This window comes from Dasypus novemcinctus, chromosome 20, assembly GCF_030445035.2.
Source record: "Dasypus novemcinctus isolate mDasNov1 chromosome 20, mDasNov1.1.hap2, whole genome shotgun sequence".
Classification (NCBI taxonomy): domain Eukaryota; kingdom Metazoa; phylum Chordata; class Mammalia; order Cingulata; family Dasypodidae; genus Dasypus; species Dasypus novemcinctus.
This window is the reverse complement of record NC_080692.1, coordinates 34,051,274-34,069,663: the sequence shown is the minus strand read 5'-3', so window position 1 is coordinate 34,069,663 and position 18,390 is coordinate 34,051,274. Positions and strand designations below refer to the sequence as shown.

At 37.1% G+C, this 18,390-nt stretch overlaps 1 protein-coding gene across 1 annotated transcript in view; it reads left to right on the top strand.

Annotated features, from left to right (window-relative positions):
- The window catches only part of LRP6 (LDL receptor related protein 6), a 189,593-nt gene that overhangs the window by 14,328 nt on the left and 156,875 nt on the right, over window positions 1-18,390 (top strand). Inside the window, exon 2 of the mRNA XM_058282808.2 lies at window positions 14,282-14,675. Within this exon, the coding sequence (XP_058138791.1) occupies window positions 14,282-14,675 (394 nt within the window). The remainder of the gene's footprint in view (window positions 1-14,281; window positions 14,676-18,390) is intronic.

Genomic DNA, 18,390 nt, shown 5'->3' with positions numbered 1-18,390 from the left:
TCAGCTTACAAAATTTTGTCTTTGGCATTTGATAGTTTGATTATATGTCATGGTGCTGGTCTGTTTTGGTTTATCCTTTTTGGAGTTTGTTGAACATCTTGAATGTGGTGTATGTTCATGTCTTTTATTAAATTTAGGAAGTTTTCAGCCATTATTTCTTAGAATATTCTTTCTGCCACCTTCTCTTCTTTCTTTTCCTTCTGGAACTCCCACAGTGTTTGTGTATTGTTCTGCTTGATGATGTCTCCTAAGTCTCCTGGGCTCTTTTCCCTTTTCTTCATTCTTTTTCTTACTGCTTTTCAAACTGAATGATTTCATTTATATTATTTTCAAGCTCACTGATTTCTTTCTTCCGCCAGCTCTACTCTGCTGTTGAACTCCTGTACAGAATTTTGAATTTCTCTTACTGTGGTCTTCAGCTCATTTTGGTTCCTCGTCATAGTTTTACTTCTCTATTGATACTCTGTTTATGTTCATCTATCATTTTCCTGATTTTCTTTCATTCTTTGGCCATGTTTTCCTTTAGTTTTGAGCGTGTTTAGAACCATTTTTAAAGTCTTTGTCTGGACTGTCCCAGGCCTGATCCTCCTCATTGATGGTTTCTAAAGCTTTAATCTTCTCCTTTTTACCTGGGCCTTTACTTCCTGTTTCTTTGCATGTTTTGTAATCTTTTGTTGCAACCAAGACTATAGTATATTTTAACGTGTTATGGCTTGAATTTAGACTCTGAGGCATCTGTTCCTTAAGTTTGTTTCCAGCTAGTGTTAACCAGGTGCTAAGGAAAAAAAAAACTCCAAAAACCAAAAAAGAAAATGCATATCCCAATCTTATGAGTGCTCACCCTCAAACCTTAGCTATACAATGAGTTTAGAGACCAGCTTGAGGCAAAAACATAGGGTTCTCCCTGGTCCTTTCTGTGCATGTGTCTTGTCACCCTAAAAATTCCCCTATTTATACAGGTTACAATGTCCATTCTTCCCTAGGAAACAGTGTTTACTCATGGCTGTGGGCACTGCATTGTATGTCCTATAGTCAGCAAACCTTTGTCAAACAGCTGCGATTTGGCTGTTTTCCTGTAGTGTTTGGTTGGAGAGCTCTGTGAGCCTCTACATGCAGGGCAAGTTCTGGAATAGTGAGCATGGTATGAGTGTCCTGGTTGAGTCTTTCAGGCCCCCACTAGGCAGATTGTTATAGACATACATGCTTGTAGTACGTACATGAGTGTTACTATGTGCCATCCTGAAACAAGACCAAGGACCCTCACTGGAAGCATAGGCTGGCTCTATACCAAGTCAGTGAGGGAATAAGGTAGTGGCCAGCCAGGGTGCCATAAGGTGGTTTCCTACAATTTTAAGCTACCTTTTTCTTTTTTTTTAAAAGCAGTTTTATTGAGATATTTTCACATAAAATATAATCTATCCAAAGTGGCTTTTAGTATAATCACAGTGTTGTGTATTCATCACCACAAAAATTTTTAGAGTAATTTCATTACTCCAAAAAGAAAACCTTTGCATCCCTTAGCAGTCACCTCTCAATCCCTCTATCTTTCCCCAGCCCTATATAACCATTAATCTAGTTCCATCTTTATAAATTAATTTATAGTTACATTTTAAATAAATGTAATCATACGATGTATAGTACTTTGTGTATGGGTTCTTTCACTTAGCAAAATTTTTTTTGTGTGTTAACATCTTGTAACATTAACATACATTTGTTCAGTTTGAAAGAAAAACAGTTTTATATATGCAATATTACACATTCATATTTCACATGAGGTTTTACTATTCTTAACAGTCCCATGTTAAATTTTTTTAGCTTTCCTTCTAGTAATATATATTACCTTAGACTTTCCTTTTCAGCCACTGTCATACCCACATAATAGTACTGCTAGTTACGAACATTATGTTGTGCTTTCACCTTTTCTATTCATTTCCGAAGCTTAACATACATCCTTTTTATCAGTTCTGCACAAGTTAACCCTCAGCTTTCTATTCACTAACCTCATTCTCTTTTCTGGTGACCGATATTAAGTTATTAACACCATGAGATTACACAGTATATTTACATCACTGAGCATAATGTCCTCAAGGTTCATCCATGGTTTTACGACTTCATTTCTTCTTACAGCTGCATAGTATTCCATTGTGTAAATATACCACAGTTTGTTTATCCATTCATCGGTTGATGGATGCCTGGGTTGTTTCCAGCTTTTGCCAATTCTGCATAACACTGCTATGAACATCGGTATGCAGATGTCTGTTTGTGTCACTGCTCTCAGTTCTTCTGGGTATATACCTAGTGGTTGTATTATTGGGTCAAGGCAAATCTATATTCAACTTCTTTAGGAACTGCCAAACAGTCTTCCACAGTGGCTGTACCATTCTACCTACTCACCAACAATGAATAAACATTCCTGTCTCTCCACAGCTTCTTCAACACTTGCAGTTTTCTGCCTTTTTTTTTTTTTTTTTTTTTTGTAAAGTAGGCTGTTGGAATTTTGATTTGTATTGCATTGAATCTGTAAGTCAGTTTGTGTAGGATTGACATCTTCATGATATTTAGTCTTCCAGTCCAGAAACGTGGAATGTCTTTCCATTTGTTTAGGTCTTCTTTGATTTCTTTTAGCATTGTTTTGTAGTTTTCTGAATATAGATCCTGTACTTCTTTGATTAAATTAATTCCTATGTGTTTGAGTCTTTTTGTTGCTTTTGTAAATGGAATTTTCCCTCTGATTTCCTCCTCAGATTTTTCAGTACTAGTGGACAGAAGCATTACTGATTTTTGCATGTTGATCTTGTGTCTTGCCATTTGCTGAACTCATTTATTAGCTCAAGTAGCTTTGTCATAGACATTTCAGAATTTTCTAAATATAAGATCATGCCAAATGCAGCTGTAAGAGTTTTCTTCTTTTCCTACTTGGATGCTTTTTATTATTATTATTTTTCTTGTCTAGTTGCTCTAGCTAGAACTTCTAGCATAGTATTAAATAACAGTGGTGACAGTGGGTATACTTGTCTTCTTGTTTTCCTGATCTTAGAGGGAAGCTTTCAACATTTCCCCACTGAGTATCATATTGGCTGTGGGTTTTTCATCTGTGCCCTTTCTATCATATTGAGCAATTTTCCTTCTATTACTATTTTTCAAAAGTGTTTTTATCAAAAAAGGATGCTGGATTTTGTCAAATGCCTGTTTTACATTTGTTGAGATGACCAATGATTTTATTCTTTCAATTTGTAATGTGTATTACATTAGTTCTTTTCTTATTTTGAACTACCCTTGCATACCAGGAATAAATCCCACTTGATCAAGGTTTTTTATTCTTTTGGTATGCTTGTTGGATTCTATTTGCAAATATTTTGTTGATAATTTTTGCATTTGTGTTCATTAGATTGGTCTATAATTTTCTTGTAGTCTCTCTGTGGCTTGATTTTAGCTTCATAAAATGTGTTGGATAGTTTTCCCTCCTCTTCATTTTTTTGGAAGAGTTGAAATAAGATTGGTGATAATTCTTTTTGAAATGCTTGGTGGAATTCACCTGTGAAGCCATTTGGTCCTGGACTTTTCTTTGTTGGGAGATTTTTGATGACAGATTCAATCTCTTTAAATGTAATTAGGGGAGTAGATGTGACTCAAGCACTTGAGTGCTTTTTGCCTCCCACACGGGAGGTTCTGGTTTCGGTTCCTGGTGCCTCCTAAAGAAGACGAACACACGCTGCAACCACCAAGAGGCCACAACCAGCAGATGCCGCAACCAGCAGGAAGCGGAAGTGGCTCAAGTGGTTGGGTACTTGCTTCCCACGTGGGAGGTCCTGGGTTTGGTTTCTGGTGCTTCCTAAAGAAGATGAGCAGACAACAAGCAGACAGGCAAGGGAACTATCTAGGGGGTGGGGTGGGGTGGGGGAATAAAAAAATAAAATTTATTAAAATAAACGATTCATTTGTTAAGTTCTTGTATTTGTATTTCTTGTAGTGTCAGGGTAGGTTGTGCATTCCTAGGAATTAGTTCACTTGATCTAGGTTGTCTAATTTGTTGGCATACAGTTTCTCATAATATCCTCTTATCTTTTTTATTTCTGTGGGGTCAGTCATAACTCCCCCCTTTCATTTCTCATTGTATTTATTTGCATCTTGTATCTTTTTTCTTTGTTAGTCTAGATAGGTGTTTGTCAATATTACTGCTTTTTAAAAAAATTTTTCTCTTTCTAAATTTCATTTATTTCTGCTCTAATCTTTATTATTTCTTCTACTTGCTTTGAGAATGGTTTGCTGTTCTTTTTCTAGTTTCTCCAGTTGTTCAGTTAGAGCTTTGATTTTAGCTCTTTCTTCTTTTTATTTCTTTTTCTCCCCTTCACCACCACCCTGCTGTTTTGCTGTCTGTATCTGTTCATTGTGTGATCTTTCATGTCTGTTTCTTTTTGTCTTCTATTCTTGTTTTCTCCTCTAGGCTTCACCGGGATTCAATCCTGGGGACCTCTGATGTGGGAGAGAGGTTCCCTGCCCATTGCGCCACCTTAGTTCCTGGTTTCTGTTGCATTTTGCATTGATTCTCCCCTGTGTTTCCCTTCTGTTGTGTCATCATCTTGCTGTGTCACTCGCCTTGTGGGCCTGCCTTTACCAGGAGGCCCCAGGCATTGAACCTGGGTCTTCCTATATGATAGATGGAAGCCCAGTTGCTTGAGCCACATCCACTTCCCATTCTTCTTTTTAAGTATAGGTGTTTAGGGCTGTCATTTTCCCTGTCAGCACTGCCTTCTCTGTATCCTATAAGTTAAAAAAAATTTTTTTTTAAAGATTTATTGAATTAATTTATTTCTCCCCCCTCTTTGTTTGAGTTCACTTTCTGCTCTCTGTGTCTGTTCATTGTATGCTGTGTCTGCTCATCTTCTTTTTAGGAGGCACTGGGAACCAAACCTGGGACCTCCTGTGTGGGAAGGAGGTGCCCAGTTGCTTGAGCTTCCTCCACTCCCTGCTTATTGAGTCTCTCATTGTGTTTCCTTGTTGTGTCTCCTCATTGTGTCATCTTATTGCATCAGCTCACTATGCTAGCCTGTCGCATTAGCTTGCTGTCTTGCTTGTCTTTGGGAGGCACTGAGAACCGAACATGGGACCTCCCAAGTGGTAGGTGGGCGCCCAAGTGCTTGAGCCACATCTTCTTCCCTGTATCTCATAAGTTTTGACAGGTTATATTCTTGTTTTCATTTGTCTTAATATATTTATTAATTTCACTTAAAATTTCTTCTTTGGTCCACTGATTATTCAGAGTGTATTGTTCAGCTTCCACACATTTGTGAATTTACCTCTTTTTCATCTATTGTTGATTTCCAGTTTCATTCTGTTATCATCTGAGAAGGTGATTTGTATAATTTCATTCTTTTTATATTTACTGAAACCTGCTTTGTAAACTGCCATGTGGTCTATCCTGGAGAAAGCCTCATGAGCAATTGAGAGGATTTGAGTTTGGGTACAGCTTTCTATATATGTCTGCTAGGTCTGGCTCATTTATCATGTTGTTCACGTTTTCTTGTTGCCTTTTTGATCTTCTGTCTATTTCTAGCTAATGATTTGAATAGTGTGTTCAATTCTCCAACTATTACTGTAGAGATTTCTATTTCTCCCTTCAGTTTTGCCAGAGTTTGCCTCATGTTTTTTGGGGTACCTTGATTAGGGGCATGGATATATATTCTGTTATTTTTTCCTGGTGGATTGTCCCTTTTATTAATATATATTGAATTTCTGTATCTCATAACGTTTTTGCATTTAAAGTCTGTTTTGTCTGGTATTACTATAGTTAAATTACCCCTGACATTAGTAATGTAAATGCTATAAGCATGGAATAAATAAGTTTTGCCAAAGCCATAGAATTTGCACTACTTCAGACCTAGCACCTTCAACTTTCTCAGATGTAAATATTAGTTCTTTAATGATTTCTGGTCTACCAAGGTGGTGGCAATGAAAGACACTCTAGGGTGCCTTTCCCCCACATAATCTTTGAACAACTAGCAAAAAGTGGCAGCATGATCTTCCTTAAAAGTCCAAAACAACAGTTAAAGGGTTGCCGTAACTGGCAAATGCTGACCCAGGAAAACACAACTTTAAAAATGGTAGCTGCTCAGTCCCTAGTATCCTCCCTGGCATAGTGTAGAGCCAGCCTGCTCTGCCATTGTGGGTCCCTGGCCCTGTTCCCAAGGGAGAAGAGTAATTCTTATGTGCATACTTGGGTACCTGAGTTTTGTTGGCAGTCTATCGGGTGTCAGCATGAAAGACTCAACCAGGAAATTTTTTTGCCAGCTTGCCTTCCAAGAAGTTGCTCTTCAAGAAGCATCTTGTGGCCAGCCAAAGTAGTGTAAGAAACAGTTAAGTCACAGCGGTCTGGGGCAGAGGGTTACTGACTTTAAGACATCCAGGAATGGGGGGAGTGTATATCATAGGGAGTAGAGGGGGCATTTGTCTTACAGTAAGTGGAAGAATTCCTAAGGACAGGAGCAAGCCCAAGCCTAGGCCAATATCTGGTCCTCTTTGTTGACGGTTTCTGAATTTTTTTTTCTTGTTCCTTTGGATGGGCCATAATTTCCTGTGTCCTTGATTGTCTTGTAATCTTCTGTTGCACATTGTACATTTTAATATTTTAATGTGTTAACTCTGGGATTTTGTCCCTGATCTGTCCTTTCCTTGAGTTTGTATCCAGTTAGTGATATGATAAATGATGGTAAATATAAGCCCCATGGTAACCACAGAGAAGAAATCTGAAATAAATAATTAGAAGGAAAAGGAAAGAGACTCAAAATAGTATGCTACCCCCAAAATTTGCAAGTAGGCATTAATGGAAGAATTGTGGGACAAAAACTGTGTAAGAAAAAATGGCAGAAGAAAGTCCTGTATTATCAGAAGCTACTCTATGTAAATGGATTAAACTCCACATTCTAAAAGGCAAGATTGGCAGAATGGATTAAAAAAACCTAATAGTATGCTGTTTATAAGGAGACTCACCTTAAATTCAAAGCCCAAGTAGGTTGGATGTAAAAGAAACACATACCATGTAAATAGTAACCATGAGAGAGCTGGGATAGCTATCCAAATATCAGATAAAATAGTCTTTAAGTATAAAAAGAAATTTCAAGGGACAATGAAAGTTGCTGTGTGCTGATAAATGTGTAATTTCCAAAAGAAGACATAATTACAAATACATACAGCTAATGGCAGCAACCCACAGTATATGAAGCAAGTATTGACAGAGTTGAAGGGAGAAATAGACTGTCTACATAATAGTAGGAGACTTTAGCACACCACTTTCAGTAATGAATAGAACATCTAGACATAAGAACAGTTAAGGAAATAGAGGACTTAAAAATGATGGTATAACCAACTAGACTGAACAGGCATGTATAGACCATTTCACTTAACGACAGAATGCACATTCTTCTTGAGTGCACATGGATCGTTCTCTAGGATAGACCATTTATGAGGTCAAAAACAAGTCTCAGGGAAGCAGATTTGGTTCAACGGATAGAGCATCTGCCTACCACATGGGAGGTCCAGGGTTCAAACCCGGGCTTCCTGACCCATATGATGAGCTGGGCCACACACAGTGCTGATGCATGCAAGGAGTGCCGTGCCATGCAGGGGTGTCCCCCACGTACAGGAGCCCCATGCACAAGGAGTGCACCCCGTAAGGAGAGCCGCCCAGCATGAAAAAAGTGCAGCCTGTCCAGGAGTGGTGCTGCACACACACACGGAGAACTGACACAGTAAGATGATGCAACAAAGAAGAAATACAGGGAAGCAGACTTGGCCCAATGGAGAGGGCGCCTGCCTACCTCATGGGAGGTCTGCGGTTCAAACCCAGGGCCTCCTTGACCTGTGTGGAGCTGGCCCATGCACAGTGCTGATTTTGCACAAGGAGTGCTGTGCCACATGCTGCGTGTCCCCTGCGTAGGGGAGCCCCATGCTCAAGGAGTGCGCCCCGTAAGGAGAGCTGCCCAGCATGAAAAAAAAAAAGTTCAGCCTGCCCAGGAGTGGCGGCTGCACACACTGAGAGCTGACGCAGCAAGATGATGCAACAAGAAGAGACACAGGTTCCTGGTGCCGCTGACAACAATACAACAATGGAAGCAGACGCGGAAGAACGCGCAATGAATGGACACAGAAAGCAGACAATTGGGGCGGGGGGGAGGGAGGGAAGGGGAGAGAAATAAAAAAAAAAAGACACAGATTGCTGGTGCCGCTGATGACAATACAAGCGGACACAGAAGAACACACAGTGAATGGACACAGAGAGCAGACAACTGGGGGTGGGGGGGTTGAGTGGGGGGAGAGAAAAATCTTTAAAAAACAAACAAAACTCAACAAATTAAAAATAAATACTCGAATCATATAATATACATTCTCCAGCCACAGTGGAATGGAGCTAGAAATCAGTAACAGAAGGAGAAATGGAAAACTCATAAATATGTGGAAATTAAACAGCATGCTCTTAAACAACCAGTGGATTAAGGAGGAAATCACACGGGAAATTAGGAAATATCTTGAGGTGAATGAAAATGAAAATACAACATACCAAAACCTATGGTATGCAGTAAAGGTAGTGCTAGAGGAAAATTTATAGCTCTGTCTACTTAAATGAAAATAGGAGAAAGATCTTAAATCAAAGATGTTTTTCACAATTGGAACATCTAGATCAAGAAGAGCAAACAAGGGAAGTGGACTTGGTTCAACAGAAGAGCATCTGCCTACCACGTGGGGGGGTCCACAGTTCAAGCCTTCTTGACCCATGTGGAGCTGTGCTGATGCATGCAGGGAGTGCCATGCCATACAGGGGTGTCCCCAGAATAGGGGATCCCCATGCGCAGGGGGTGCACCCCGTAAGGAGAGCCGCCTAGCATGAAAGAAGATTCAACCTGCCCAGGAGTGGCTCCACACACACGGAGGGCTGGCACTGCAGGATGACGCCAATAGGACAAGACATGGATTCTGGGTGCCGCTGACAAGAATGGGAGCAGACACGGAGGAACGCACAGCGAATGGACAGAGAACAGACAACTGGTGGGGGCAGGGGAGAGAAATTAAATAAATAAATAAATAAATAAATAAGTAAATAAATAAATCTTAAAAAAAAAAAAAAGAGGAGCAAACGAAACCCAAAGCAAGAACAAGGAAGGAAATAACAAAGATTAGAGTGGTGATAAATGTCATATAGAATAAAATAGACATTAGAGAGCAATAGAATCATTGAAATCAAAGGATTGGTTTCTTATAAAGGTCAATAAATGGAGAAATCTTTAGCTAAACTAACAAAGGTAGAAAGAGAAGACACAAGTAACTAAAACTTAACACGAAAGAGAAGATATTATTGCCAACCCCACAGAAATACAAAGAATTATAAGAAGATATGGTGAACAACTATCTGCCAAAAAATTAGATAACCTAGGTGAAATGGACAGATTCTTAGAAACACAAACTATCTTCACCGACTCAAGACAGTATAGATCTCAGCAGACTGATACAAGTAAAGAGATTGAATCAGCAAGAAGCAGTGCAGGCTTTGCTGGTGAGTTTTACTACATATTCTCAGAAGAATTAATAACAATCCTGTTATAACTCTTGCAGAAAATTGAAGAGGAAGGAGCATTTTTAAACTTATTCCATGAGGCCGACATTACCTTAATATCAGAGCCAGTTAAGATATCACAAGAACAGAAAGATAAGACACCAATATTCCTGATAAATATAGATGCAAAAATCCTCAATAAAGTATTAGCAAACCAGACCCAACAGCACATTGAGTGAATTATATACCATGATCATGTGGGAATATCCCTAGAATGTAGGTGTGGTTAAGATAAAATCAGGGAAGCAGATGTGGTTCAACTGATAGAGTGACTCCTACCATATGGATGGTCCAGGGTTCAATCTCCAGGGCCTCCTGACCCATGTGGTAAGCTGCCCCTTTGCAGCGCTGCCTGAGCGCAAGGAGTGCCGTGCCATGCGGGAGTGCCCCACGTGAAAGGAATGCTCCCTGCAAGGAGAGCTGTCCCGCGTGAATAAAAAAAAGCGCAGCCCACCCAAGAGTGGTGCCGTACACACGGAGAGCTAATGCAACAAGATGACGCAAAAAAAGGAGACGCAATTTCCCAGTTCTGCTGGATAATGCAAGTTGATGCTGAAGAACAGCCAGCAAATGGACACAGAGAGCAGACAATGGGGGGAAGGGGAGAGAAATAAATAAATCTTTTAAAAAAAAAAAGATAAAATAAGTTAATATAATATACCACGTTAATAGAGTAAAGGCTAAAGAACATGTGATCATCTCAGTTGATGCAGAAAAGGCATGTGAAAACATACAGCACCCATTCTTGATATAAACACTCAGAAAAATAGAAATGGAAGGAAACATCTCAGTATGATAAACAACATATATGAAACACCCACAACTAATGTCATGCCCAATGGTGAAAGACTGAAAGCTTTCTCTTTAATATCATGATCAAGACAAGGATGCCTACTGTTATCACTACTTTCCAGTGGTAGATGTTCCAGCCAGAGAATTTAGGTAAGAAAAAGTAATAAAAAAGACTACCATACTGGAAAGGAAGAAGTTAAACTTTTTTCTATTTGGAGATAACATGATCCTATATTTGGAAAATCCTGAAAAACCCTCAAGAAAGGAATTTAGGGGAAGTGGATGTGGCTCAAGCTCTTGGGCTCCTGTCTACCATACAGGAGGTCCAGGGTTCGATGCCCAGGGCCTCCTGGTGAAGTCAAGCTGGCCCGTGTGGTGAGCTGGCCCACACAGAGTGCTGGCCTGCGCAGAGTGCTGCCATGCGCAGGAGTGCTAGTTCACGTGGAGAGGCGGTGCAGCAAGATGATGCAACAAAAATAGACACAGAGGAGAGATAATAAGAGATGCAACAGATCTGGGAGCTGAAGTGGCACAAGAGAATGATTGCCTCTCTCTGACTCTGGAAGGTCCCAGGATTGGTTCCTGGAGCTGCCTAATGAGAATACAGGCAGACACAGAAGAACACACAGTGAATGGACACAGCAGACAACAAGGGTGGTGGTGGTGGTGGTAGAGGGGGATAAATAAATAAATCTTAAAAAAAAGAAAGGAATTTAGCAAAATGGTGGGGCAGATCAATATGTGAAAATCAGTGGTGTTTCTATATGCTAGTCAGAGAGAGCCTACTAGTAATGTACAACTTGAGGAGGGACATCAAGAAAAAATTTCCCTTAAAAGTAGTAGCAACTAATGGAGTCAAATATCTAGAAATAAATTAAAGGATTTAGAGGACTTGACATGGAAAACTACAAAACATTGCTAAAAGAAATGAAAGAGGGCCTAAATAAATGGAGGGACATTCTGTGTTGATGGATTAGAAGACTAAATATTGTGACAATGCCATTTCTAGCCAAAGCAATTTACAGATTCAATACAATCCCAATAAAAATTTCAACAACCTTCTTTGCAGAAATGGAAAAGCCAGTAATAAACTTTATATGGAATGGTAAAAGACCGTCAGTAACCAAAACCATCTTGAAAAAGAAGGAAGTTGGAGAACTCACGTTTCTTGACTTTAAAACTTACTAGAAAGGTAGAGTAATCAAAATGGCACTGTACCCTTCACAGACCAATGGAATTGAATTGAGGGTTCAGAATTAAACTCTCACGTCTATGGCCACTTGATTTTTGTTAAGGGGATCAAGTATACTCAATGGAGAAAGAATAGTCTCTTCAAATGGTTCTTAGAAAACTGGATATCCATATTCAAAAGAATGAGGGTGGACCCCTACTTCACATGGTACACAAAAACGAATACAAAGTGGATCAAATATAAGAACAAGGATTATAAAGTTAGGAAAAAACAGAGGGAAGCACCTTCAGGACTTCGTGTTAGGCCGTGATTTCTTAGACTTTACCACCTAAAATATGAGTGACAGAAGGAAAAATAAATAAATTGGGCCTCATCAAAATTAACAACTTTTGTGCATCAAAGTACTTCATCATGAAAGTAGAAAGAGAACCTACAAAAAGGGGGAAAATATTTGGAAACCACATATCTGGTAAGGATTTAATGTCCACAGTATCTAAACAAGTCTTATAACTCAACAACAAAAATAAAAAGCCCAATTAAAAAATGTGAAAAAGACTTGAGTAGTGTTCTCCAAAGAAGATATACATATGGCCAGTAAGCACAAGAAGAGATGCTCAACATCATTAGCTATTAAGGACATGCAAATCCAAACCACAACGAAATATAATTTCATACCCTCTAGAATGGCTACTATTTTAAAAATAGCAAATGCGTTGGAGAAGATATGGAATAATGGAAATACTCATTAATTATTTGTGTGAATGAAAAATGGTCCAGCTACTCTGGGAAACAGTTTGGTGGTTCCTTAGTACGTTAATTACCAAATGCTTCAGCTATCCCACTTCAAGGTGTATGTCTGAAAGAATCGAACCATGCTCCAACAGGTATTTGCACACCAATGTTCATCATGGCATTATTCACAATTGCCAAAAGATGGAAGCAATCCAAGTGTTATCCAACACCAAGTGTTGATGAATGCATAAATAAAATGTGATGTATGTTTATATATGTACACACACAAAATTGAATATTCTCATCTCTGAAGTTCTCACACATGTGACAAAATGAATGAACTTTGAAAACATCCCATTGAATGAAATAAGCCAGACAGAAATGGACAAATAAAGTTTGATCTCAGTGATATCAGACATAATTAATTGCATAATTAGAATATGCATATCCATCCAGTCGAATTCAGAAAACGGCTACCATAGGTTGGGGTGGCGTAGGGAATGGAGTAGTGAATGTTTAATTGGTACAGGATTTCCCTTTGGGACGATAGAAAATTTTTAGTAATGGACAATGGTGATGATAGGACAGCATTGTGAGTGCAGTTCACACCACTGAATTTGAATGTGATTGAAAGGGGAAGTTTTAGGTTGTATATGTTACTAGAATAAAAATTTAAAAACAAAAGCCAGAGTGTTGTACAACACAGACTGTGAATTGTAATGAGTAAAATTATAATTATATTGTTTCATTAATTGTAACAAAAATAATAATGCAAATTGTTAATAATAGGGGAAACTGTGTGAGGAGGGGAATATGGGAATTCAGTATTTTCTTCATGATTTTCCTGTAAACCTACAACTTTTCTAGTGGGAAAAAAAGCGCGAGTTATTCAGTAAAATAATAGTTCTTTAATGGAGGCTATTTACTTAGTTTTGATGCTAGGTTTTATTCAAAGACCATTCTAACAATATACAACAGAATAAAATAGTTTCTGTAAGAACTCTTTGTCAGACCCTTTATCCAATAGCTTTATTTAAAGTATGATTGATCTACAATAAATAACATATGTGTAAATTATAAAATAATGGTTTGACATATGTGTATACCTCTGAAACCATTGTTATAATCAAGATAACATAGGTATCACCCATAAAAATATCCTCTTGCTCTTTTGTAATCCCTCCCTTTTGTTCTACGTCCTGTCCCTCCATCCCCAGATAACCCTTCCCTGATCTGCTTTTTTGTTACAATAGATTTAATTTTCATTTTCTAAGTTGTTATATAAATAGAATCATGCTGTGTATTCTCATTTTTGGTCTGGCTCTTTTTCAGTCAGCATAATTATTTCAAGATTCACTCATATTATTAATGTGTATACATAGTTCATTACTTTTTATTGCTGAGTAGTATTCTGTTATTAGTTTGGATATCACAATTTATCCATTTATCAATTATAAATGATGACATTTGGGTTGATTCTATTTTGGGTTATAAGTAAAGGTGCTATGAACATTTATGTACAAGTCTTTGCCGCTGGCATATTCTTTTATTTCTCTTGCATAAATACTTAGGTATGGAATGGCTAGATTTTATGGTAGGTGTAAAGTTAACCTTTTAAGAAATGCTAAAGTGTTTTCCAACGTGTCTGCACTTTAACCCTTCCCACCAATAGTGTGAGTGTCTCCTTATCCTTGCCAGGCTTTTACATTTTATCTGACAGACTTTTTCAATAAGGAAAGGACTGCCTGGTGGAATTAATCCCCCTCTTGCTACCTTTTATTTTATAAGATGCTGTAAAAAGAATATTTTGTATATAAAATGTTTTTTTTGACAGTTTTCTATAAATTTATTTAATCTTATTTTTGGTTGTATTTGCTCATTAATACTGAGTTGAAACCCAATTTATAAGAACCAATACATTTCCTTCCTGTTTACTTATATATTTTTCTTTTTTGTTCTAGCGGCCCCTTTGCTGCTTTATGCAAACAGACGGGACTTGCGATTGGTTGATGCTACAAATGGCAAAGAGAACGCTACGATTGTAGTTGGGGGCTTGGAGGATGCAGCTGCGGTGGACTTTGTGTTTGGGCATGGCTTGATATACTGGAGTGATGTAAGCGAAGAAGCCATTAAACGAACAGAGTTTAACAAAACTGAGAGTGTACAGAATGTTGTTGTTTCTGGATTATTGTCCCCAGATGGGCTGGCATGTGATTGGCTTGGAGAAAAATTGTACTGGACAGATTCTGAAACTAATCGGATTGAAGTTTCTAATTTAGATGGATCTTTACGAAAAGTTTTATTTTGGCAAGAGTTGGATCAACCCAGAGCTATTGCCTTAGATCCTTCAAGTGGGTAAGTTTTTGTTTAATGTTTGAAGTTCATTGCATCTCTTCTTCCTGATTTTCCCCCCTGCCATAACCCTAGCTTCACTAAGAGAAAATAAAGTTTAAAAATAGGAATTTTAGACTCTTTGTGCTCCTTTGCCAAGTAGACTTGAACATGGGAAATTGTGTTCATAAAGTAAGGTGTTTCTATAAATAGTTGGTGTTTCTAATATCAGCTATGTTTTATAACTTTGCTATTAGAATGGTTAAATTTAATATGAGATATATTACTATAATAAGAAAAAGTACGTTAGCTATTTTGGTGGCTTTAATTTATCCATGTTACTTCTTGGTATTGAAGGTGAAAATTTGCCAAAGACTCAACTGATAAAAGATATTACCAGAAGAATCAGTTATAATGTGGTTTGAAGGTAGAAAGTAATTTTATTTAGCCTCTGAAGGGAGTGAAGAATAACTTAATTTTCCCAGAGGTCTAAAGGTTTGACCAAGTACTCAATCAAATATCTTTTATTATTTTTGATGCTGTGGTTACTCTTACATATAAAATTTTAAAAATATTTTATTATTTTGTGTCATCCAGCTATTTAAACATTTTTACAATTAGAAACAAATATAGACTATAATGATATGGTATATACCTGGTAATTGGTATGATAGAGTGTATTTAAAATTTTATTTTTAACTCCATTTAAAAATACTATCAAATCTTTCTGTGTTATTCTTAGATTTGAATCATGGATTGTGGTTTTAGAGGAAAAGTAAATATAAGTAGAATGTATCACTTGTGAAACAAGAGATGATTTCCAGATTTATTCTTTAGCAGAAATGTGTAGTTTGCTTTCCAGATAAAGTACATGAATAGTGCTGAGGAAAAATGTAAGCTTTATCAGTGCCCCAGGAACTTGGGTTATGAGGTTCAGAGGAGCTGACCGAACTTTCTCCTATCAGCTTATGTGAAAAGAAAGCTATTGAATAACTGGTATTGTTTGAACTCTGGGAACTAGTGTAGACATTTGTGTGCTTTCAGATGTGTGTAGCTCTTTGTATAGTCAGTCCATTTAGCCTAGACTGAAGGAAGATTTTTATTCTTCTCTCTAAATTTTGCCTTTATTATTCTGAGATTTTCTTTTTATAGAGTGACTGACAGTGTAGAATTCAGAATAAGGAAAAGGGAAATATGTGTATGAAATTTGTTCCAGATAGTAGTTTAGCAATCCCGGCTCTTTTTTTGGTTACTATTATATGGAATATCTTTTTCTGACCTTTAACTTTCAACCTATATGTGTCTTTGAGTCTAAGATCAGTCTCTTGTAAACAATATACAGTTGGATCGTACTTTTTTTTTTTTTTTTAATTCTTTTTATTTTTCTGCCAGTCTTTTGATTGGGGAGTTTATCCATTATCATTCAGTGTTATTACTGTAAAGGCAGTAGTACTTCAGCCATTTTGTCCTTTGGTTTTTATATGTCATAACTCTTTTGTTTTGTCTCTTTCTTCCTTTATTTCAACCTTCCTTTCTGTATAATTGCTTTTTTTTGTTTTTTTAAAAAAATATTTATTTATTTTATTTCCCCCCTTGAGGCTTGTTCCTTTCTTTTGCTGTCTCTTCTCTGAGTCCATTCGCTGTATGTTTTTTCTGTATCTGCTTGTCTCCCTTTGTTGCATCATCTTGCTGCACCAGCTCTCCACGGTCTCCACGGTGCACAGCGGTCAGCTCTCCGCAGGTGAGGGCCAGCTTGCCTTCACAAGGAGGCCCCGGGATGTGAACCCAGGGTCTCCAATATGGTAGATGGGAGCCCGACTGATTGAGCCACAGCTGCTTCCCTGTATAATTGCTTTTTTTGTGATATATTTGACTGATCCCTTTCTCATTTTTGTTTATGTATATTTTAAAAATACTTTATGGTTACCCTGGGGTTTGTATTATACAACCTGTATCTATAAACTACTAATTGAAAAGATACTTAGTTCAATAGCCTACATGTTCTCTGCTCCCATATTCCCGTTTCCTCTCATTATATTGCTTTTGTCCCACCATACCTCTTCATATTTTCATGTCTGATTTTTATTTCTGTTCCACTGATACATTTGTGTATCTTTGTGCCAGTACCATACTGTTTAGTTTACTCTTATTTGCAGTATAATTTAATTCTTTTATTTCTTTAGCAGTGCTTTGTTGTTTTCAGTATATAAGTCTTTTATATGCTTAATAAAATTTATTCCTTAGATATTTAATTTTTTTAGATGCTATTGTGAATTTAATTGTTTTTTTAAAAAATTTCTTTTTTGGATCATTCATTGCTAGTGTATAGGAACATAATTTTTTTCTGTGTGTTTATCTTGTACCCTCCTACTTTTTCTGAATTCACTTATTAGCTTTAATCATTTTCTTATGATTTCCTTTGGGTTTTATACATAAGATCATGTTGTTGCAAACAGATTTAGTTTTACTTCTTTCCAATTTGGATGCCTTTTATTTTTATTGCTTAATTGCTGAGGCACAAATTCTAGTATAATATTGGATTGTAATGGTGAGAGCTATTACTAATCTTAGGGTTTTTTAGAAATGATTTTTATTGTGTTGAGAAACTTCCCTTCTTTTCATCGTTTTCTGATTGTTTTTTTCAAGACACAGTGCTGGATTTTGTTGAATGCTTTTTCTGCACCTATTGAGATAAATTTTTTCCTTCGCTCTATTTATGTAGTACATTGATAGATTTTTGAATGTTGAACTACCCATGCATTCCTTTGTTGAACCTACTTGGTTGTGGTGTATAATCTTAATATGCTTTTGGAGTCAAGTTGCTAGTATTGTTTTTAAGGATCTTTGCATCCATATTCATAAGGGAAATTGGTCTATAATTTTGTTTTCTAGTGATGTCTCTACCTTGCTTTGGTTTCAGAGTAATGCTGCACTCATAGAATGAATTAGGAAGTGTTCCTTCATTTAAAATTCTTGGGTGAGTTTAGGAAGGATTGGTATTAATTGTCCCTTAAATGTAGAACTCATCAGTGAAGCCTTATGATCCTGGACTGTTCTTTGGTTGAAGGTTTTGATCTTTGATTCAGTCTCTGTATGTGTTATAGGTTTGGTGATGTTTTCTATTTCTTCTTGAGTTTCTTGGGTAATTTATATCTTTCTAGGAATTTTTCCATTTCTTCTGTATTATTTAGTTTGGTGTATAATTGTTCATAATATTTTCCTATAGTTATTTTTTAAAATGTAATTTTATTAAAGTGTATGTACATGTACATACATAAAAGTAAATGAACTTAAGTAAAAGTTGTGCAATTATGAAACAAACTTGAATATCTTCATACAGGGCTCCCATACATCAGCTCACCACCAACACTTTTCATTGAAACATTTGTTGCATGCTGTGAACTAACTATAGCCCAAGTCTTACATTTGGTGTATTTTTCACTCAACCCACTTGATTATTAACATGCTGTATTAATATTATATGTTTTTTATAGTTCATGTGAGACTTTTCTCATATTTGTTCTCTTAATCACAGTCTATCTGCCATTCCCTGTGTTATATACAACCCCATGTTTTGTACAGTCCACTCAAAGTGTACACTTAGTGGCTCGTATATTTTTATCAGAGTTGTGCTTTCCTCATTTCAGTTAATTTAAAACATTTTCAATACTCCAAATGGAAAATCCATACCCCCTTAATACCTCCCTCAGTTGTCTGTTAGAACTTACATATCTTCTTT